The 25,209-nt window shown below is 36.2% G+C and overlaps 1 protein-coding gene and 1 long non-coding RNA gene across 51 annotated transcripts in view; one reads left to right on the top strand and one right to left on the bottom strand.

The window, feature by feature from the left end:
• rimbp2a (RIMS binding protein 2a) overlaps positions 1–25,209 on the bottom strand; it is an 82,663-nt gene that overhangs the window by 37,617 nt on the left and 19,837 nt on the right. For 34 of the 50 annotated variants that reach the window (XM_087301013.1, XM_087301007.1, XM_087301011.1 and 31 more), the window contains 3 exons: positions 10,622–10,705; positions 1,940–2,029; positions 386–508 (listed from right to left, as the gene is read on the bottom strand). In XM_087301013.1, coding sequence (XP_087157139.1) covers positions 386–508; positions 1,940–2,029; positions 10,622–10,705 — 297 coding nt within the window. Of the gene's footprint in view, positions 1–385; positions 509–1,939; positions 2,030–10,621; positions 10,706–19,890; positions 20,156–25,209 lie in introns of those variants that run through there. The other 16 variants (XM_087301043.1, XM_087301049.1, XM_087301024.1 and 13 more) reach the window with 1 other exon arrangement.
• Positions 14,750–20,743, top strand: LOC147831890 (uncharacterized). The gene is made up of 3 exons (XR_015520266.1): positions 14,750–16,293; positions 16,440–16,790; positions 18,371–20,743. It is a non-coding gene; the product is annotated as an uncharacterized LOC147831890 (long non-coding RNA).

Raw genomic sequence — 25,209 nt, 5'->3', positions numbered from 1 at the left:
TGAGCAGTCGATTTCTTGTTATACAAGCTATTTTTCCTCTTGAGACACATGACAGAAGCAGTCAATAAACCGACAAGTGCAGGAACACTTTTCACTGAACAATGAGTCAGCAACATGATGCCAGCAGAAACAAGTCAGATAAATGAAACATCATTATCTCAGCTGGTATCAGATTTCCATTAAAAGCAAGATCCCAACATCAGGAAAGATGATCTTAAACAATACCAATTGGTTTACAAGAAGTGATAAAACTGTCATGGAGGAAAAAATTATTCTAATGATACAATAACCGTTAAGTTTACCAAATATTTCCTTTCTCACTAATAGGCCATGTTTCTCTTCTTCATTGAACCACTATTTAACCAACATCCAGCTATAACCTTACCTTCAGGACCTGCTCAAGATTCTCCAGTTTGTCTTGGAGCTGAGCCTTCTCCTGCCTGGCCAAGTCTCTCTCTTGACTCACACAACCAAAAGCCTTTTTGAGCTGCTCATAGTCTGACTTCACCTACAGAGAGAAAGAGACGAGATGAGGATACATGAACTGTCTAAAGTCACAGAAGTCCAGTCAAAATTACATAACTGTCCCTTAAACAATGAAAAGCAGGGTTAATCATGAAACCTTGGCCAGACTTCAGCTGTTGGACATTTAATTATGACCACAACAAAGGGAAGCAAAACAGCTGACTCTGCATCAGTTCTTGGATGTGTTTTACAATGGGCCGAGGGAGCATATTGTACAATGACTGCGACTCTAAGCAGTATTTTTCGAAACAGAATTAATCTTTTTGATAGATGAATTCAGGTGCTATTTTTCACTCTGATAAAAGGCGCAGTGATTCTTTATAAGGCGTGAAACAAACCTCTGCCGCACTGTGGGCTGTATAACAAAAGTTCAGGTGATTTGTATCTAAGGTAACAGCTCTAAAAATAAAGATTCAGTGTTCAGAAATATGTTTGACTTGCTTTGAGTCATGATGCTGCCAGAGCTCAGAAAAACACGACCAATCACCTAATGCTTGCAAAAGAGGGTCAGCTAAGGACACAGTCGCTCAAGAACCCCATCCACCAATCAGAAGTCACCACTCAATATATCACACACTTGCGGTGGTGTTATTCTGGCACACGCCCATACTCTCTCATTTATTAGGGCACAATTCATCCTGAAAAATGGGGAGATTAATTCGCATCTTGTATTGATCTACAATCGGTATATGAGATTGCGCCTGGTGCTGAAGCGTGTGACAAACCAACCCGTTCCACTTGGGGTTATTTACCTACTCTCCTCTGCCTTGTTAGCCCCACTGAATGCTGGGAAATAAGCCTTTGATCATTGAGGGAATGGGAATGAAAGCGGACAGCACTACCTGATTAAACAGAAGACATTTTATCTCAGACGCTTGTCTGGGGTTGTGACAGATGGCCCCTTTTTGCTGTTAGAGGAGAGAAGCAGCCTGTGGATTATTCAGAAAGAGACTGCCAACCCATGGCCTGCCATGGCTTGGCAAAACGCACCAGTGAAAACGACACTATTAACACAATGAGTGTCACGTATTGCCACTCTCAGCAGTCCAGTGTTAGTATGATATCCACTCCACAGCAGATTCACTACTCACATTGATGTCCCTATAAGGGGTGTCACTGGATTTCCTTCACACTTTCTCTTTCTGATAATCTCTAATGAGCATGTAGGCACGCTTATCTCATCACAGATGCCGAATTCAAACTGTAATAAATGCACACAGGCAAAATCCCATCCAGTTTCATTGGTCAAAACAAACAAGGTGGATATAATGACCAGACAAGGACACGATAAGATCAATACTGCCGATGAGATGCAGAAAGGAACCCTTTGGGCGCATGTTTCTCGAAAAGCTGTGTAATGAGCAGCCATTGATCTTATGAGCTCAGCTGGCCTGTGATGCTGAGCATCTCTTACCTTCTCGTATTCTGTGGCCTTCAAGATGTGACTAAGCAGCTCACGATTGAGCCGTTTTCTCTCCAGCAAAGCATCCTGAAGCTCATTCTTCTGTCAAGGGGAAAAAGGAAAAATGAAGTTAGCTCATTCTCTACGTGGTATTGCAGAACATATGTCTTATATGTAGAGGTTCTTTATGTTCAGGGGTTCTTTATTTATTTATTTTGACATGGACATCACAAAATACACTGGACAATCAAATGCCTTTGTTTAAGTGTTTTAGTCTTGTCTTTAGTCTTTAGTTCTTGTCTTGTCTTAGTCTTTAGTCTTGTTTTAGTGTTTTTGTCTTGCTAATTCCACGGGAGGCTTGACGTAAAATGAAAATAAAATAGATACAGTTAAAGTGAGAATAATTAGCCCCCCTGAATTATTAGACCCCCTGTTTATTTTTTTTCCCCAATTTATGTTTAATGGAGAGAATATTTTTAACACATTTCTAAACATAATAGTTTTAATAACTAATTTCTATCCCTTAATGACACAGACACAACGGGGTATACTTTTTTCTGTCACTAAGACTTAATGCGCTAAACTAAAATTAATCAATTAATCAAATCAAATTGAATTCTGGCAGTACCAATGATAAGTGCTATTTTCCTTAAAAGAAAAAACGATCAAAATATGGAACTAAAGACTGGGTGCTCATTATGTCAACCATGACTGTCTGTTTAGAAAGAGCCACCTAAATCTCAAAGATCACATCACAGTATGAAAAGTTAATCAATACTTTATGGAGAATGGCACTCTGCAGCAATTACCACAGAGCAGGATTCAATGTGTTGATAGATTACCTTTATAAATGGATTGAGCTCATTTATGTCTTTTCCAGAAGCATTATTTCTTTGGGCAGCAAAAGCATCACTAAATGTAACACAATTTCAAACAGGCTTCCTAAACACTAACTCTCTCAGCAATAGGTTGTAGTTGTTTACATGATCACTACACAGTGCTGTTTGGTAAATGAAGGAGCGCCATCATTCTCACAACACTGACATAGAAAACAACTCAATCTTTGAGCAACAGCAAGAAGCTTTGCTGAAGGCTTTAGGGGCTGTTCACATATTGCATCTTTTGCAGGCGCTAGTGAGTTATTTAAAATTAAGAAATACACATATTGGGAGCGACCATATTCCGGCACACCTACAGTGGTTGAAAACCTCTCAACTTTTCAGAATGCTACAAGCGCACCGCAAGTCACTTGACAGAATCTCACAGAACACCCAAACACTGGAGTGCTTTTTAATTTTCTCCAAAAAATAAATCTTGTATCAAAGCTGAAATGTGGGAAACTACTATTATTTTTTTTGTTTCTATAATATAATGTACTGTATGTATATATTTTTGTTAATAAGTCATATAAGATATACATTTGTATTTGTAAATGTCTTTAGGTTATTGCTATTCACAACTTTATTTTATCACGGTAGTGATTTGTTGTGTATGACCGAAACCAGTCTGAGTGGATAAAAAGCTGCAATGTTTATTTTGTTGACAGTGCTTATTGATAAACGCAAAACTTTCTGAGACATAAATGAATCTGTGATTTACTACCTTACACCCATCTGTTATTGAGAGGATAACTTTGTGACAATGAGCATTTCGTCACCTTGGAATTCTAAGGTTCTATCTGGTTCTGAAAGATTTTAAGATATTGAGCTTCAAAGTTTTTGCATTCCATAGCAAACAGTATATGTGTAACATTTGTTTGTTTGTTTTTCATAAAAAATGGTAAACAACTTATAAAAAAACATCCCATAATGTAAATAAGTTGTCATTTAATAAGAAAATGTAAATAACTAATTTATGTAATTTTGACAAAAAATATCAGATAGAACCTTATAATTCTAAGGTGACGATTTATCAATTTGACCTACAGTGCTCAGCATAGTTGAGTACACCCCATTTTGAAAATGAATATTTGTATTCATCTCGAAGTGAATATAGGCAATGTATTTTGGTGCATTAAAACAAAACAGATTTAATAAACAGAAAAATTTATTAAAATAATATTTTAGTCATCAAACATATTTAGAAATTGAAACATAATACAATTAAATTCAAACAAAATATTGCAAAAAAAAATTACAAGCTTCTAAATTTCATCTTAATTTTAATTTTTTATTTTTTGCTTCTCTTGATTTTTCCTCTTTTTAAATTTGCATTTAATATTTTTCTCTAACATAATTTTGGCTGTTCTACTTTTTGGATCTTTATCATAAGTTATTTTGTTAGATAAGCTCCAGATTTGGCTTCAGTACTGACTAATCTGTTTATGCACAAAGATAATGTTGATTAGCTTCCTATAAACAATATGAATTTAAAAGATAGATTTGTTAGGGGTGTACTCATATATGCTGAGCATTGTAAATTCTGGATTATTACAATACTCACTGCATAATGATGATGTCAACAAACATGATGCATGTGTGCTAATATTCTCGTTTTTTTCTAATGGCAGTAAAAACCTTCAAATTTTCGGTTGTTTTGGACATAACAATACAAGAAAGACACAGTTTTTCTCTACATCGCTTTGGATACTAACAAATACAGCAAAACCTTGCTTTTATAAAACAAAAATAAGTACACTCTGTCATCTCAGTCTGTGTGATCGTTATATAAAAATGCATCACCAAAATAATGAATGAATAGCAGAACAAATTCAACATACATGTCCTACTGATATCCTTTTTGTTTAGCTGACACATCATTAAGGATATTGATCATTTGTGAATGAATGATGCACACTGCAGTTACTTGATAGGCTGGTATTCTAATATTTCCTCTCCCATAAACATGGCGAGCACAAAACAAAATGTGATTGTTCATTCATTCATTTTCCTTCGGCTTAGTATCTATTTCAGAGGTTACGACAGCGGAATGAACCGCCAACTATTTCAGCACATGTTTTATGCAGTGGATGCCCTTTCAACTGCAACCCAGTGCTGGGAAACACCCATACACACTCATTCACACACAAACTCATACACTACCAGAAATGTATTTTATTCAATTCACCTGTACCATAAGCATGTCTTTGGACTGTGGGGGAAACCAGAGCACCTGGAGGAAACCCACACAAACACTGGGATAACATGCAAACTCCACACAGAAATGCCAACTGGTCCAGCCAGAACTGGAACCAGGGACCTTCTTGACAAAAAAATCATCTAGCAGAAAATATATCTACTAGAACAAGCTTAGAAAGTCATTTCAACGTCCCTAATTTGAGCATTTAACTCAGCCGTCCATCTCGTGAAGTTCTCCAAGTGCCACACCCCTGGCAGAACTCTGCGAGCATCTCTGACTCAGCATGCTGTCTCTTCCTGACTAGCTCACATGTCACAGTATATCAGGTGGCAGGTTCGCTCAACGACGACTACAGAAGCATTTGAACTTTCTTGTCAGAAGCCCTGTCTGTCAACCACAGTGTCACCCCGGACATGACAGCTACTGCACACAAGGGCAGCGCACACTCCACCGCCTTCGAACGGTGACCACCGCAAAACTCCCATGAGATCACGTGTTGCATTTTCCTCATATACATTTGGGAACATTTCAGCCATCATGTTCTATTAGTTCATATAAAAGGACAGACTTTAACCTCAGCTCAAGGGACCTTTAAGAGGTCGCTCAACTGGCTGCACATTGAAATCGGGAGTAAAAAATGTGCAGTTATGTTCGCTGTGCAGTCGCGGCTGATTAAACACAGCTTTAATGTGGCGAAGATTAGACTACCATGGGATTATCAACTGAAACTCACACAGGGATGTGAGTTAAAGCTGCAGCACGTATCATACCCAAGAATCCGGCTTCTGATTTCCATACGGATGGATCAAGAAGCAGAACGGAGAAAGGAGGAGATGGTCTTGGGAAGAGAGAGAGAGAGAGAGAGAGAAAAAGCGAAAGCGTGCCACAAGAATGGACTAATTCGAGCAGACACGGCTGCCCGATCCCCACCCTCCAGTTTGGCCCCTGGTTCTGCAGCTGCTCAGAAAAGCTTTGCTCATCCTTCCACAACATTTACTGAGATGAGGCTCTTTACATGGCCAACCACTGCAGCATTGTGGATGTATATGGGGTGTGTGGGTGTTGTTACACAATCACAGACGTATACCAGAAGAAATAGACTCAGTAAATCCGTAGGTCATGCGGAATTGACGAGAGAATTTCAACACATTTTAGTTATGTTAAAGCAAATGAACAAGTGCATTGTTTATTAAATGTACATTACTGCATGTGGGTCAAAGACAAAAAGCATTCTTAAAACATTCATAAACATTCTTTTACAGACATAAACATTCATTTACAGACAGTTTATCCTGTAGAATGTTTGTAAATCCTTCATTTACTTTTAGTATTTGAAAAAAAGTTGTGTCCCACTGCATATTAAGTGTCGCTTATATATGTAAACTTAGTACGGTAACATTAACTAGATGTGTAAGTAGTATGTAACTACAGTGCATGTACACACTGGTACAAAGTATTTAATTGAGTAATACTGGTGTAACTAGACACATGTAACAACCCACTAAATAGTATGTGCAAGTTCAAATGTGTAACAGGAAATTATTAACACAATCTTTGGTAAACTACCCCTTTAATGTGAATTACTGATGTGATATTACAATTTACCTTAAAACAACATATAAAAATAAGGCATTTGTATATTTCTATTTACACATACTTTTTTGGTAGAAATTTGCTGTTGCTTGCACAAAGTTGCACAAAGGCTTGGGTTTTATATATTACACAGTAATTTGTGACGATTTTACACTTTATATTGAGTGGACAGTTCATGATGATTTACCCTGAAATTACACTAGTATCAAAAGGTGAAACCTTCTAATGCAGCGTTAGTTCTGTCATTCTTATTCTAATACAGTGTTCAGAAGTGCATGTTATGCAAACAGGTGTGGAAGCGGGAAAACACATGCAAGAATATTGTTGTTGCACTATGCACTTATGTAATTCTTGTTACAGATGTGTACTTTTTTATTGTTGTTATCAATGTCCTTTTACACATTTGAACTTAAACATACTATTCAGTGTGTTGTTTCATGTGTCTAGTTACACCAGTATTACACAAGTAAATACTATGTACTAGTATGTACATACACTGTAGTTACATACTACTTAGACATCTAGATACCATGTAAGTTCATAGGTAAAAGCGACACCTAATATAAAGTGGGACCAAAAATTGTAACTTATTTTATATTAATGCCTCAAAAAAAGTAATCGTCCAAAAATATATATTTAATAAAAATATACGGCTACACTTTACAGTATATTAACTACGCACTATAATCATCATTTAAGCATTAGCAAATTGTTTGTTTGTTTGTATACTTTATTGTCCCTCAAGGGGAAATTTTTTGTGGACTCTCACAGCACTTCAGCAGGTTCTGACCCAATAACAATTAAAAATAAGCCAACATGCAAAAGAATCACATACACTATCGATCAGTGTTCAACAGTCTGATTGACGCTAGAATAAAAGAGCTTAAGTCTGTTCCGCTTCCAGCGGAAATGTCTATATCTTCTACCAGAAGGTAAAAGATCGTAAAATGGAAGAAGTACATGAGATGGGTTACTTAAAATTCTTTTCGCTTCATTCAGAGTGCATTGCTCAGAGTGTTTGTAAACTAGTAGTTTCAGATGCTATTAGTTTTGTAGCAGTTCTGATAATATTAAAAAGTTTTGATTTCAGATTTACAGAAAGATTGCCATACCATGTAGATAGACCATACCTGATAACACTTTCAAATACAGCTTGATAAAATAAGTACATGATTTTCTTATCAACACCATAAAACCATAACCTTCGTAGAAAAATACAGTCTTTGGTGAAGCTTTTCACAGATCCAGTTAGTTAATTCATTATCTGTTAAGCATTAACTTTATATTTATAGATGTTAGTAAGCAGTTTAATACTGCAGATAAAAATGCTCTATTCTTGAATTATACGCACATTTAAAATGTGCTTAATGATTAAAGTATTAAAGTTACAATTAAAGTTACAATTAAAGTATTGCATTATTTACAAATCATTTGCATTTAAGAGTAGTTCGGGGTCTTTATTATGATCATTCAGAATGAGTTAGTAAATGGTTAAAATGTATGTTAATAAATACTTTGTTAACTCAACTTCATCCTGTTTTGTGACCTAATCTAAAATGAGGACTATTTATGGTTTATAAATCCCTAATAACTGACTCAATATCAAATGAACAATACATTTTTATAATTTTATCTAAAAAGTAAAATTACTGTAAAGTTTAAATATTCCATAAAATTGGATAAAACAACAATATAATGATGTAACAATATAGTATAATACAACATTTCAATACTATTTAGAGGTTTAAACTACAGAGTGTAAAAAAATGTTGGGCTCCACACATTACCTTCATGTTGTCGCAACACAAATTGATTAAGTTAACTGAATTGTTTTTGCAAATTTCCGTTGATTAAACATAAAACAATTAAGTTGTTACAAAACAAATCTCAAGAATGGCGTTGATTTAGCTCATTTTAAATAAGTAGTTTGAACAAGCAGGAAAAATAGTTTTAAAGTGTCATTTTGTTTTAGTTTAGGTTGCAAAGATTTATTTCTCATTTGATACAGTTCCATTTGATACAGTTTATTTATTTATTTTTTGTTGTTGTTGTTTAGAATATCACCAGGCCTTTAATTGTCATTTATTAAGGATTTATAAAGCATAAATAGTCCTCATGTTAGATTATTGTGCATTGTTATGTTAGATGTGCAATCTTAAGTGACATCTCCAGTCTGTACCTGTTATAAACAGAAACCTTAGCCTCTGATCCTGCTGTGAAAGCTCAGGGTTTCTGTCATGCTGAGAGCAGGTGGTGGCAATGACAGCTACAGGAGGTCAGAGAGAAAGCGCGTCCTCCCTTAGCCTGTACTTGCACTAATGTATATACCGCAATAAACAAATACAGCAGTTTAGATGTTTGCCGCGCAATGATGGAAAAATGCTCATTAGACAGATTTGATCTAATTAGACAGCTGTTTGTTATTCAGAGTAACTATCTCTGTGACCTCTCGACATGTCATCTACAAGTCACAAAACAGGCATCTCATGAAGCACACTAATTAACGCCCCCCAGCTCATAAAAATTATTACAGTAAATCAACTGTTGGGCTAGCGCTGCTACTTTAATTGCAACACAAGGGTTTTGAGCGACATTATCAAATCAACATAGTTGACATAAAAAGATAAAGATGTTTCTCAGTGAATCTTAAAAGCACATTGGAGCATTTGCCACCAAGGAGCATGTGTTTTAGGATCAGACGTGCTATTCCTGTGCTTTCCCATAAAATACCCACAGGATCTCTTCTAATGAGGCGGTGTGTAGTCGATTTATTCATACCAACCAGATGCTGGATGTCTTATGTGCCCTTTACACTTGTCAAACCAGACATTTAAAAACCTCTGGCTTTCTCATAGAAGATAAGATGTTGTGGAGCTCATCCAGAAGAAATCATATTAATTAATTAAATTCAAGATTGACTGTAAAATGACTAAACAGTAGTACAAAACTTCAGACCTACACTTCAAATCTGAATATTGGAGGCTGATTAATCAACCAATGAAATTCTTAATTTCTGTAATATTTTCATATAAAATTAGTAAATGAAATGAAACATTATATATTGTTTAGCAGTAAACCATTTTCAAAACATTGAGTCAATTCTGCACAAACCCAACCCTTGTATTAAAAAGAGTCTTTTAAATTAAATAAAAAAATAACCCAACAATGGATGGGGTTTTCCATATTTTACCCAACTATGAGTGTCACAGTCACCAGTGATCTAGCCCATGTAGATTGTTGGAGAACTACAAATCTGCTAGCAAACGAACTACAAGTTTCAGTCATGCACCGTTTATACGCACCTGTTCCTCATTCAATAGATTACACACACTCACGGCTGTGACCTGCTCATAAACTGATTACATGAATTATATACATAGCACACACGCACACCTCTTTGCTGAGTCTTGTTTAACTGTGTGTGACATTACGACGCATTTCCCTTTGCCTTGTTTTGCTTGACCCTTGCTTTGTTTTGTTTGTTTATTTACTTTGTATGCTAACTGCCTTTTAATCATCCGCCTGTTTATCGACCACAACTCTGGATTGCCTGTATACATCTGTTTTTTTCCTAATTGACCATTGCTTACATGACCATTCTTGAAATAAAACCTGAATTTCGATCTGCACTTCATTGTCAGCGTCCCCATCACATTACATTAAGTTACAACAACCAAATATTTTTTAGGTTGTATTACTTAAAAAAAAAAGGAAAAGGAAAAAAACGTCAAAGTCAAAGGTGCTAAAAAAAACACTAGTTGAATATTTAGTAGTAGGCTTTTTTATTTTTAAGTAAATTAATCAAATAATCAAAACATGAAAACAAAATGACAGGCAAAGCCCAATATGTTTTTGAAGAACAGTATTGGTTGTGATTTGTCAAGAGCATTAAAAGCTTTGGCAAAGATATGTCTCCCTAGAAAGAATTTACAAGAAATCCAGCTAAAACAAGGAGAATAAAAAAAGACCCATGTAGTGTCTGACATTATCAACCATGACATTATGTTAGTAGCTTGTACTCACCAAAGTCTTACATGCTAACGTCTTGTTCTTCACTTCTCTCTCAAGGACCTGACACCTTTTCCTCCGCTCGTTGACCTCAGATTCCTAGAAAGATAAAGAAAAAGAATGAAGAGACATAACCAATAATAACTGATTTACCTGAAGGGATTCAAGTAGATATTTTGAGACAGAATATTTAAAAGATGAATTCACCCAAAAAGATTGCAATTAAACAGTTCCCAGACACTATAAAAGTCTTTAATTAAGAAAGATGCCGCATTTAGTCTACATACACATGCAATATACGTTTTTACACACACAGTCCAGTTGTCATGTTTGATTTAGTTTTTTGGATTTGGATTTGCACTTCTAACATAGTTTCTTGTTCCCTTTGTTTCCATTTTTTTCTTGTTTCTATGGTTACTTATTGCTTGATTGATTGTGAGCACCTGTGTCTTATTTAGTTACTCATTTACTCCAGTTTTTAATGTCCTGGGCTCCAGGTCAGTTTGTCGGTTCATGTTAAGATTGGCTGAATCGATTTTGCTGTTTCTCCTTTATTCTCAGTGTGCATTAATGTTTTGTTTTGTTTAAGCCTTATTGAATAAAGACTTGCTGCTGTAACAGATCCTGCCTCAATTCTGGCTTGCTCTTGCAACCAGTGCTGACACCAGTTATATCAATAGGAATTTACACTAGAAAGTTTTGCATCAAGTCTAGAAGGTTCACCTTGCAGATTTAATTTGGTCGATCATACAAATTTGTATGAAACAACAACACAAAACATGCACAAGTTGCATGAGTTATGTATACATCTTAAAAATATTAACAATGGTCCTTTGTGCACCTCACTAAATATGTATAAAAATGTCACTTACCTGAAAGCACCTTAAATTTAAGACAAACATGCTTGAAAAACCCATTTGAAGACTATTTTTACATACGTGGTGCAGAAATAACACAGATCTGATATAACCACTATTATTACCTTAGCTAATGCTGTGTTTCAGAAAGCTCAGAATTTGGATTTTTCCCAACTGCAAATAATAGTATCTGAACACCACTGTGTCTGTGTGATTTTATTTCAGTATGTTGATGTATTTCAAACTCAAATGGAATATTCAGTAGGTGGCTGGGGTTTCTTTAGCTCATCAAAGCAAACTAATGGTAATAGAGGCATCAATAAAGATATTAATATACAGTTGCTTGACCAAACCAAATTGGCACCATAGATAAACTCGTAATCAGCAGTTTTTCTCCCATAGAAATCCTTAATTTGTCATTAGCCATAAATAAGCAGGGAAGTTCTCGAAACCTAACTGAGTTCAAACTTCCCTCTCCCCTTGCAAATGGCAGAAAGCCTCAGGCTCAAGGATATATGAGCTCAGAGCTGTCTTCCGGGATAGCACGCCAAACACACTTTACAATCAATCATCAGCTAAGTGTGAACCCTTGAAACACTGTAAATTTTGATTTCAAGCAGAAAAAAAAGTTAAAGTTAGTTACTCTTTAGGTTAACATTTAATCGTTAAGTAAACAATTAATTGCATGTTAATCTACTGAAAAAAAACTGTTTTGGTAATCTTCAATCTAATTCTGACCATTTGGCTTCGCATTTGGAGTGGCGGTCCTTCTCTGTTGATGTCAGTTTAATAGCTTTAGCCACAATATTCGTAACCACACCCGACTTAAAGTTACAAGGGAATGATGCTAAAAAAAATACCCCCACCCCATATTAAATATTTTGTTTCATTAAGAAGTACATCAACATTCTGAAATATATAGTCTCAATAACTTCAGATTCACATAGACTTTAAGTAAGACTTTCAGCTTGTAAACTCAGGGTGGATCAGTTGTGCCTGACATCATCATTAAAACATATCATTTAATGGCTTTTATAATTGGACATACAGTTACCTATGAAGTTACCTGACGTAAGTGTTAAAACTAACTTTAATATTAGAATTTACATATAATTAAATTCCTTCCTTTTCTCAAGCTGTTTATGAAACACCAAAAAGTGTCATTTTCTATTATTTTTATTTAGCTTTTTGCCATAACCAACACATAAACATAAAGTGCTTGGTTTTGTGATGATGACACAGTGTTTGGCCAATGAGATTTGCAAAACTCACTGACCTCTGAAGTGGGTTTATTAAATTACGCCCAACATGATCTCGAACATGGAGTATAGTCTATCTCCATTATGTGCTTTTTAATCGCCATTTAAAATTCTGAAACAAAGGCAGTATGAGATGAGCTCTCCCAATCCTCTGCAGATAGATACTAGTGGTATTAGACAGCATCTTGGGCCAATCCCAGCAAAGCCATTGAACAGCAGTATTACTTTGTGAACAGTGTCAGAAAGGGCAATTAGCATAAAGAATGTACATTGGTGAGCCAGAAAGAAATGTCTGAATGTGCGTGAGAGTGTTTGACGCCCAACAGAGGGATCTTTTAAAGCAGCAATGTGAAGCATTAGGTCTCTTGAGACAGGGGCAGAGAAGGAACAGCTGGGAGCTCAAACCTAGTGGTGTGGAAGTAACAACCATTTCATCTGTGTCAACATGTTACACAGCTGAGCTTTGCTAAACCGAGGGCTTTTTCACCCAATCCAACCTCATTATACCAGGACAACACCTCCCATTAAATGAGATCAACAAAAAAAATGCTGATAGTTTATCTGTGCTATTATCACTGCACTGTAAATCCTGGTTTTGCTCATCTGGCAAAAAAATGACAGCATCACCTCTGTTAAGTCAGAGAGAGCAGTCAAGCTGTATGCATTGCGTGCATGTGTGTTTTACAGTGGGGGAGGGGACTCTGAGGTTGCTATAGAAACCTCCTCATCCAGGTAGTATGTTAAGCGTAAAAATGAGCAGCCTGTTTGGGACTCATTCACTATTCATTGTTTAAGCTAAACTCAAAGGGCATGCCAAACTCACTCCACATTTCCGAGACTGGAAATACAAAACAGTTCTCGGGAACTGTACACCCTGAAAGGAATCACCATGACGTGATACATCTCCCAGGAAGGGAGCGCATCTCACTGAGAAGGAAATCTCGGGTTTCATCCATGTGATGTGCTTTCTTTACATTATGATTACTGTACATTAAACCTGAAGTGTTCGCTTATTTAAAGAGCACAAACTTAATACTACAAACAGAATCCTTAAAAAAATACTGCTTACATGTGCATGATTGAATGCCATTATTATGTATGGGTAGGATCTCATAAAACTGTATATCAGGAAGTCAAACTGACAAGGCTTTAAAATAAACACCAATGTTTTGTTTGTTATGGCTGTCCAGTGCACAATTAGTACAGGTATGAGGGCATGGAGCAACAGCTCATTTGCATTTAAAAGGCTCTATTTTAATGATCCAGGCTCAAAGTCTAAAGTACATGGTGCAAAAGCATTAAGGGCGTATCCGAATTCACTTTTGCTATTTCAAGAAGGGAAAAATACGATTTGAACCCTGGCGCATGGTCAAACAGGGTTATGTTTATTCTCTTAATGAGTGTGGTTTATGGGTGTGGTTTGAGCTTAACCTACTTTAAACCAATCAGAGTCTCATCTCACATTCCCTTTAACAGACAGTTGCGTCATGCCATGGCGCAGTTTGCTATTTACATGGCATACTTTGTAAGTGAAAAAACTGAACGCTCCACTAGCAAGAAAACCGTTAAACAGACCATGTACAGCAGGAGGATAAAGAATGAGCCTCCTCGATTCAGCCTCTTTTCTATCTCTTTATTTCACTTTTACTCTTTACTTCACTTATTTACTTTCATGGATAAGAAAACGATGTTGTACGCACTCCAGTGCCTGACATTCATTAACCTACATATTTAATTTTGTTTGTTATGCGCAAAGACTTGTTTCAAAACTTGAGTTATATCCAAACACACATCCTAATTTAAGCCCTTTACATTGAAACATACAATTCCAAAACAGGTAGACAAATTTAAACTTGTTTTTTATTAAAACAAATATAAATATGCATATAATAAATAATACTAATAATAGTAACATTATACAAAAGCAAATTGTTATGAATGAACTCAAAAAAGGCATGGAGGCTGTCGTTTTTATATTTATGTATAAAATAATAATTTTGTAACATTTTAATTCTTTATTTTTTTTTCAAATGTAGAGATATTTGTGTATTAATGTACATCCTGTGTGTATTAAGCAATGTGTATGTGTCTGAAGACACATAGATGCATAATTAACACACTCTGTGCTGGACTTTAGACGAGCTTTTAGTTGGTCAATGGCGCAGTCTACTTCATTTCTTCAAAATAGCAACACGACAACAACGCGCCTTAACAAATCTCTATTTTAGACTGGCAAGCCCATGAGTCCACAAAGTGGTGCTAATGGATTTTCTCTTTGAACAAGGTGGTGCAAAACATTAAAATTGGCATTGTGCTGGTCTGAAAATAGCTACAAATCACGCCATACACATCTTGCACCTAATTGCACTAAGTGCTATGTTAGGGTCCAAAGAGACAAAATAACAGCATATTTTGATTTTCACCCAAAAAAGGTCATAGACAACATGGTATAATAAAAGTTCATTGAAGTATTTCTGGCTAAAACTTCACAGAGGCATTCTGGAGCACATGAAACTTGTAAAATTAGTTGTATCCATTAAAGAACATGTGTGTATGCAGGGTGGAATGATGTAAAATTAAGTTCATATTTTTCACTCCAGGTTTTATAAAATTAAAATACAATTTTACCATTATAGTAAACAAAAAAAAGGTAAATATTTCCAATATTATTCACAAGCAGTTTATTTTATTCAAGTACTCGAATAGTTCTCCACTTCACCAATGCAAAATAGAGGCATTGGCGTATTGGAGGGTCTCCGTGCTTGTGAAAAGAGGTTTCTTGGGAGATGCAGTACTATTCATAGCTCTCTCCTACACATTTCCAGTGTTAATCTCTAAAGTGCCGGACTACATGGATACTGCTTGGGAATTCAAAATAGACATGTGTGGTGTGCCTGGCACACATCAAACATGAAAGGACACTGGTTACTATTCATCGCATTTGAGAAGAGAGGGAGGAAAGAGGTGTGACATGAGTATAAAGTACAGAGAGCAGGTAAAAGGTATAAAAAATAAGTAAATCTCAGAGAGCTCAGCATCAAATGTCAAAAAGAAACGTAATCATTGTACTATCATTGCATCTTCTGGACTTTCTTGCGTGTTGTAGTGGAAGCTTCCTCCTGTGAACACCAGAGATATATGCATGGGGTGCGATAATGATGCTACTGTGCCCAAGATGTCAACATGGTGACTAATGAATTCTTGGTTCAATATCCTGCTGTCCTAAGACTTTTGGTGCCATAAAACTTCTGAGTTGGTTAGCATGTGAGTCTGTAAATTGAATTTAGGCTCTGTACAAACTTTAATAAACAGTTAACAAAAAAGAAGAAAATTATATCACCATTTATTCACCCTTACATTGCCTGTTTTCAATTTACTTTACATGTGATAGTTGAGTTCAGTGCTCAGTGTTTAGTGAAATTCACAGTATGTAATAAAACAGTACAGTTGTTCAAATTAGCTTTTAAAGGTCTTACAATTTTGGGGTAAACAAAAATGAGAAATATGACAAAAAAAAATAATTACTGGGTGAATGATCAAGCATGTCCAAATTTAGTCCTGGAGGGCTGGTGTCCTGCTGAGCTTAGCTCCAACTTGCTTTAACACACCTGCCAGAAAGCTTTTAGTGTATCTAGTAAGAGCTTCATTAGCTGGTTTAAGTGTGTTTGATTAGGGTTGGAGCTAAACTCTCCAGGACACCAGCCCTCAAGGATGGAGTTAGGACACCCCTGATGTAACCCTTTTTAGAGTCATAAATGTAACCCCAAATCATTTAACTTGTTGAAGAAATGTATGATAAGTCTTTTCCAAGAGGCTGGACCAGAAAGTAAGCATGGTTATTGCAACAAACTGCCAGTATTTTTTCTATTAGCGTGCGCAATAAGTCAAATTATCAGTGACCCACAAAAGTTCAGGATTTTTCGTTTTGTTCATCAAGATAATTTTCATAATTAACCCAAAACTATAAACAACCTCCCGAATTAAACAATCTATACACTACAATCATGACTTTAGCATCACCACCATAAGTTCTCAACAACTATTTCAGTCTGATACATCTTTAAGTTTGTAAGGCTGGTATCAGAAATGATTACTGTAAGGTTGATATCAGAAATGATTACTGTAAGAAATGATCAAATATTCAGGCCCTAACAGGAACAGACACCTGATAAACATCAAAGAACTCTCACCCACCACCCTCAGTGTGGGAACGAAACCTCTCACGGACACTTATCTACTGACATGCATTTCTTCTTTTCATCTCTGTCTTAAGATATTCAAATGTCAACACATTGAAGGTTCCGGTGGGTCTGGCAAAGAAGGTCTCACTCCTTTAAACGTTAAAATACTCGCCTTAGGACCAGTAATAAAACTGTAAATCAAACATCACAGCCCAAACCCCCTTCTACCCAAAACAAAGGAACAACCAAATGCTAATATCACGAGAACCCCGGCCAAGACCTCTTCCCACTAAAACAAAAGAACACAAAACTTCTATATCAATAGAGTGATGTTGAAATGGTAAATATCAAAGGAACACCCTGAGGTGCAAAAATGGGTATTTAAGAGAAGGTGGCAGAGAAGTCAGGGAATCTGTATGCAGATATCCCGCACAACTTCTGTGTGTAGTTTTCATCTCCAGGTAAACATTTCTAAAACCTCTTTTCATTATGTTTACAGATTTGATTTGATTTGATTAATTTGATGACATTTTTATTGCTTTAGATTAGACTATATTTTGTCTGTTGTTTGAATTGGATTTGAATGATTACCTTTGTTTACCTGTTTAATAAATTGTTATGTTTGAACATATTTTGCTCACTCTGTAATTATTAATTCAAGTAGATTACGCTGTATCCTTGTTTCCGCACGTCTTGCGTCAGGTCAGTAGACGGACTAAAATCCAATTGAGATGGAGCATTGGCACACTAATTGTGTTTTAGCGATCCGGCTGACTCTTGGTATTGATTCATGTGTACTTAGGTGGAAAGGGCGATAACTTCCGTCTAGGTCAACAAGGTGTTGCACGACTAACCTAGATTGGGTACCCGACCTTTGTTTGAAGGTAATATTATTCTAAATTAAGTTCATATGGGAAACCATGGGCTTGGTGAAAACCAAAGTTACTATAGAGTCCAGTAGTCGGGTACATTTATATTAATGCCCTAACCTCTAATTAGAAATGATGATTGTCTTAACTCAAAGGTGTACATCTAAGCGGGACTAACTAAAGTATTTTAGAACGAGCGCGCTGGTAGCGGCCATCTAAAGTATTAGTCAATTTACCTCTGTTTAATATTCAAGACTGACCGGAGTGTGACCGTGAGGGACGCCTTCGGCCGAGGCGATTTCTCTGAGCGACATGAGCACCCGAATGAACGAATGTAATAGTTACTAGTGAAGACAAACGGTTCAAACATTCATCCAAATTCCGTCTAAATTAACAAATTATAAATCATCATTATTATTATTAACTATTATAAATAATATATATAACATGGAGTCAGATAAAATTATGAGATAATACATAAGAGGTGTATTTTACTTTATTGTAATGTCTGCTGTTTATGAAAAGATAGTGACGCGCAAAGACCCTTCTGCCGTGCCATTGGCTGCCGCCGTTGGACCAGTGGGCCGGATCTTACAAGTTGAAAAGTTTCAGCAAGAAAAGAAGACAACACAACTGCAGGAATGAACAGATGATTTTACCTCCTCATTGGAATAGTGTCTAAAGTCTCAGATAAACTTGTTAGTTCCAATTAGCCACTTAGCAACTACCTTTGTAAGAATATGTGGCAGATTAAAAGATTACTCTGGTATCACTTATATATCTTGTCATTAAATAAAACATGAATATATCCAGAGTTTGTTTTAACCTCAAACATCATATCAAACATAAAAATAACACAAACAAACAATAACTTAAAGATGGTGGAACCAAAGTCCAAAAATGCTAGCTCATTTCCAAGTATTAAGAATCTTTCATACAGCTTTCTGTTCAGTTTCATTACTTCTTGTGACATTTCTGCACATCTCACTAAAAAAACAGCCCTCTGAATCGCTTTGACGGCATCACGCATTTTGAGGCAGCTCAAGTTGACTTGTTAGCAGGGTATTATAATACCGTCATTTAAGCCTGTTTCACCATCATCCGAAAAAAGCAACAGTGACGAATCTGGCTCCGACTCAAGGCATAGAGAACATCCTGACTTTGAACGGACGCTAGCTTAATGTATTAGAAAAGCCCTTCTTTGCATGATAACTCTTGTAAATGTCCTGAAGCTAAGGGCCACTTAATTAAGACGAAGACAGAGGACCTAACATTAAGATTTACATTTCCAAAGGGAATATACAATGCAATACTAATGATGTCCATTAAAAAGATGATTATGGGTCTTGCTCTAACTATGCACATAATAACGGCCAGCTTTAAGAGGTAGTGAGTATACAAAGAGACGTGCTGATTGACATCTGTTACAAACACTCATTTCCATCACTGTCTGAGCAAATTCAAGAACTATGTCTGTAGGAAGACCAGGAGAAGGCAGGGCGTGGGGTATTTTTAAATAAGTCAATAACTATCGAACACCAAGTGTCACTCAGCTAAGGCGGGGGATTCGCTGTAACCATGACAACCGGCCAGATGCAGTGAGGCGGCTGACCGCCTAGGTTAAAAAGTCTGACCCTGGATAACCTATCAAACCACAAAACCTAATATCAGAGTTTAGAAAATCTCCCGTCTTCTTGCTTTCAATTCATGGAAGTGCAAAAAAAGCAATGGAATGCATCTGCACATTAAAGAGCAGGTGACACATTCATGATACATACATGTCTAATCTGATATTACGTTTCTGAAAAATCAAACAAATCCTTGCCTTCTTGCATCATCCTTCATCATGCATCTAAAAAGCATGAAAATACATGATGTATGAAGTGAGGCAATGGCCAGATATGAGCATGCACACTGAGCGAGAAAGAGAGAAAGAGAGAGAGAGAGAGAGAGAGAGAGAGAGAGAGAGAGAGAGAGAGAGAGGATTTACTATGCTGCACAGCTCCTCATGCAGAAATGCACACTGGAATCCCCACAGTCAAGCTGCAGGCAGAGGAAGGAAAGTGGGAGAAGCCGAGAATTGTAGCAAGAGAAGAAATGAGAAGAGGAAACATTTACCGTCTCGGTTCTCAGATCCAAACGCCTTATAAACCTCCTCAGAAAACAGTCTATCCTTTTCTATCTGCAGTCTTCCTCTGTTTCTCAGTCTTGCTTCCTATGGGCGTGCAAATGTCAAGCAGCGGTAACGGCAGCTCTCTCTCTTTTTCCTCGCTCCTCTTCTCTCTTTACAAGGCCTGCTTCATGCTGCAGAAGCAGAGGCACACTGCTCCCCCACCATACGCTACACTCTGCCCTCCATCCCCTCCCTGAGTGACTGATGCTGAGTGCGAGTGGAGGAGAGAGAAAGTGGGAGGGGAAATGATGGAAATAGGCTGTTGAGTGGGTGGCAACTCCTAAAACCATTAAACCCCTCCTTGCCGGTACCAACCCTCAATGCAGGAGTGAAGAGGCTCAGGGAAGAAGTGGAGCTAATTGGGAATTATCTTTAACATGTTTATGTACTCTACATTCTCATCAACAGGGATCAGCAACAAAGATGGTTTGAAATGGGTTTCTTTTTCATTGATATCATGCCGGATGTAATTTAATATGATTTATTCAATTATGAGAAATGAGAATGCTTTTACAGCATGTCCTGTATCTATAGTATAACATTTGGAAACAGTTTAGTATAGAGAACAGTTGTCACTTTTAACTAGTTGCTTGCATATTGGGTGTGACTTAACTGCTCCAACCTTCATTTTTTTACCCTAAAGTTTGACTTTTTTTCTTCTGTTGAACACAAAAAAAATATTTTGAAGAAATCTAGAAACATGTAACCATTGTCTTGCAGTAGGAAAAACAAATACTATGAAAGTAAATGGTTACAGGTTTCCTGGTTGATTTGGCCTAAAATCTCAATTAATTGTACGATAAATGAATGATTATTTTATCTATTTATTATTATTATTTTTTTGCCTCTGTGTCGAATTTCTTTATGGTGGTTTAATTTTTTTGCTACTTTAATGTACAAGAAGTGAAAAGTAGCTCATTTAGAGGCGGGAACCTGACGGATGTGCAACAACTTTAATCATAAACACAGACTCTAATGGGCTTGCCCATGCTCTTCACCACTACCAAAGCGACCAATCACAGAGCTTGTGCTACGCGTCGTGTTATCTAATATTTCATACATTGTTTACATTAAATTAATTTAATAGTAGTTGCAGTACAATATACTTAGAGTAATGCTGGTAACCATAGATTTGTAATTTTCAAAATATATTGAGCTCTGCAGAAGAAAGTTTTAGTTCATACAGGTGATTAGATGGACTTGTTGGTAAATTGGAGTAAATTATTAATGTCATTTTTGGTTGACAAAACTATTAATAAACAATAGTGAACAACAGTCATGAATTGATATTACTTTTATTTCTATTAATTTTAATTTACTTAATTTACTAAAATGTACCAATATAACAAGACTACTATTACAATTTTTCATGTAAAAATATGATCTAAAATATTAAATATAAATAAATGTAAACAAAGTATTAAACTTACTTACATACTACCAGGGCTGATTATGTCGAAGTTGATATTTAGCCACACCATGTTGGTGTTTCGTATCTAATTTTTACAAGGTGGTAGCCCACCGCTAAACCCTCAACCTGGAGGACCAGGACATACACACATACATTATGGACAATTTAGCTTACCCAATTCACCTATAGCGCATGTCTTTGGACTGTGGGGAAAACTGGAGCACCCAGAGGAAATCCACGACAACACAGGGAGAACATGCAAACTCCACACAGAAATGCCAACTGACCCAGCCAGGGCTCGAACCTGCAACCTTCTTGCTGTGAGGCGACATCCCTACCCACTGTGCCGCCCCAAACAAAGTATTATACTATGTAAATATGTTCTTATTATATAATATTATAAATCAAATTCTGATTTAAATAATACATTACTATAATATTTTAATAATATTTTTAAAAATCTGTATTAAAAAGATTTAAGTTTTCTCCTTCCAATCTATACATCACAGATTTTTAATTTTTATTTTTTTAAATTATAATTTCTGTTTTATCTTGTTAACACAGCCAAATCAAATTCAACATGCTAACACACAGACAGGCACATGTACAGAGGCTCAAGTTACTTCAGTACAGCCTCTTTCCTTCGCTGTCTGCTGTAATCAGCGATGCTTTAAGGGAGTCCCATATCTGAGAAACCCTGCAGTCAGACTGATACAACTACTTGCAAACATGACTAGGTATAAAATGATGCAGGATGTGGCTTTCAGATTGCTGTAAGAGTAAGGTTTACACACCGCATAGAAATAAAGAGTGTAATGGATACCAAGCACCATACCACAAAGCTTTTAAAGTGCAGATGAAATTATGGGATTTCATATATATGAAGGTGGCCTATATAGATTTTCATTTAAAGGGAGAGTATATGCATTACAAAAACTATAATAGTGAGCACGCTGAATAATAAAATATTTGTAGAAAAACTAACAGACAAACTAACAAACAAAGAAAGGTGATTTAAGTGACTTTGAACAAGGAATGGTTGTCGGTGCCAGACGTGCTGATCTGAGTGTTTCAAAAACTGCTAATCTACTGGGATTTTCACGCATAACCATCTCTAGGGTTTAAAGAAAATGGTCTGAAAAATAGAAAATATCCAGTGAGTGGCAGTTCTGTTGGTGCAAATGCCTTGTTGATACCAGGGTACAGAGGAGAATGGCTAGACTGGTTGGAGTTGATAGAAAGGCAACAGTACCTCAAATAACCACTCGTTACTACCGAGGTATGCAGAAGAGCATCTCTCGACACACAACATGTCCAACCTTGAGGCGGATGGGCTACAGCAGCAGTAGACCACACCATGTGCCACTCCTGTCAGCTAAAAACAGGAAACTGAGGCTACAATTTGCAAAGGTTTACCAAAATTGCACAATAGAATATTGGAAAACAGTGCCTCGAAACAGAGATGATTTTCGATTTCTGCTGCGACATTCAGGTGGTAGGGTCAGAATTTAGCATCAACAACATTTTCTTGGCACACTTTGGATCCATTGAGCATCGTGTAAACGCCACAGCCTAAACGAGTATTGTTGCTGACCATGCCCATCACAGTGTACCAATCTTCTGATGGCTACTTCCAACAGGATAACGTGCCATGTCATAAAGCGTAAATCATCTCAGGCTGATTGAACATGACAATGAGTTCACTGTAGCCAAATGGCCTCCACAGTCACCAGCTCTCAATCCAATAGAGCACCTTTGGGATGTGGGGAACCGGAAGATTTGCATCATGGATGTGCAGCCGACAAATCTGCAGCTACTATTTGATGCCATCATGTCAATATGGACTAAAATCTCTGAGCAATATTACCAGTACCTTGTTGAATCTATGCCATGAAAGATTAAGGCAGTTCTAAAGGCAAAAGGCAGTTCAATCTAGTAAGTTGTACCTAATAAAGTGGCCGGTACAGTTTCAGGGAATACATTTTAAGTAAAACTTTATAATAAGGTTCCAACAGTTAGTGTATTTACTAATGTAAATGTTAAAACATTAGTTAATGAAAATGAAACAATAAAGTCACAGTTTAAAGTTTCAAAAGTTTTTTAAAAATGTTAAAACATTCTGCTACCATTCTTAATTGTTTCACTAATTACTATATTCATCTTATACCTAAACTTAACTGCTCCACTAACTAAAGTGTCAATTTCCATTGTCACCTTTTACATTGTTTATTTACACTGTACGTGCTTATATTTAAATCTTATTGATGCACCTTTTTTAATTGTGGTCAATTCAATATTGATTCCGAGAAGCCTTGAACTGAACTCTTTTTTACATTTACTAAGCTGCATATTTTAATTTAAAAGCTTTAAATAAATAGTGTAATATACATGATTACTGTATGTATTTTTTTCTTTTAATGAATTCAACACTGATGTTCACTGTTAATATAAAAAAATGTCAATGATATTTGTGAATATGTAGTATTAGCCCATACTCTAACCCACTTTTACACCCTTTCCATAAAAAAAGGACAGTGGTTAAAAATAAATGGGAATGTGTTTCCCATCTTAGTGGGTGCTTTTTCATTCAGTAAAAAAAGAAATACATACTGGTTTGGAACAAATTTAGGTTGAGTAAATTACTGCAGAACTATTTTTGATGTGGAATATCAATTTAATGACAGATTAACAACACAAAATATATCCAAAATATAACCGTGCACAATCAAGTAAAGCGCCTACTTGAATAAAGAAAAAAGTGATGTTAATATGAATGCAGAGTTTCTTTGGGAGGTTTCGATGATATATAGCAGAGAGTATTCGCTCCAGAAACTTAACCAGCATCTTCCCTCAAGGAGTTGTTTGTATGCTCCTTTCCACACAGAGTCAGGACTCTAAAGATGGGAATTTACAAGCACCAGAGGAGCAAATATTAATCCCAGGTTTTACTTTACAGGCAGTGATTCATTTTGTTTTGGCAACTGGTGTGCAGGAATCAATTGTGAAAATTGCTTTGAGAAAACTGAGGTCACAATATTATTCCCCACGGCCAATCATGGTCATAATATATGACTTCCACATAATGTTGTGGGTTTTAAGAAATTAGGCAAGTGATTAACAAAACTGTAATTTAATGAAGAAAGTTTAGTCTAGATTTTAAATGTTGCTTATTTGAAAATACTACATTTAAAATCTACACAAGACATTAGATGCTCATTATCCATAATTGTTTAAAAATATAACATTTCATTTGCAGCCATTTAATACTTAGTCGCCCAGGAGTATATATATTTAAAAAACATTGATTTTATAAACTGGTAATCTATTAAAAAAACGTATTGTTTATGGCCCATGAATACATGCAAATACAAATCACAGTTAAAATTATTGTTATAATATTTTTATAATTAAAAATATAATAAAATTTTTGCCAATGCCAAATTTGACTCATATTGGTATTGTTGGGTTATTACCCTAAGTCTTAGAAGAAATGCCTAAATTCATGAATTACAAAATTACTCTAAATTACGACACACAATCAGAATTAATGACAAATTCTGCTGGAGCTGTTGCTTCCTGTCCTGCTCTAACTTCTAAGACAAGGATCTAGAAGGGAGTGGACCTCCTGCTCCAAATGACTCCAGCGGTCGATGCAATGGAGAGGAAAATACAGTTAAGTGAGCAGCACGAGATCACTGTCTGAGTCTAATTCTATTAGAGGACATGGCAACCCAAGCCAGGGCCCAACCCTTCCGTTATAACCATCTCTTCTCTGGACTGGACACATTCTTACAGAAAACACAATGTACTGTTGAAATTTATTTTGGTTCAGCTAATTAAGTAGATGCGCCTC

Source organism: Danio rerio, chromosome 21 (genome assembly GCF_052040795.2).
Source record: "Danio rerio strain M-AB ecotype USA chromosome 21, GRCz13ab, whole genome shotgun sequence".
Classification (NCBI taxonomy): domain Eukaryota; kingdom Metazoa; phylum Chordata; class Actinopteri; order Cypriniformes; family Danionidae; genus Danio; species Danio rerio.
Note: the sequence above shows the minus strand (reverse complement) of the source record. Positions and strands in the feature narration are given on the sequence as shown.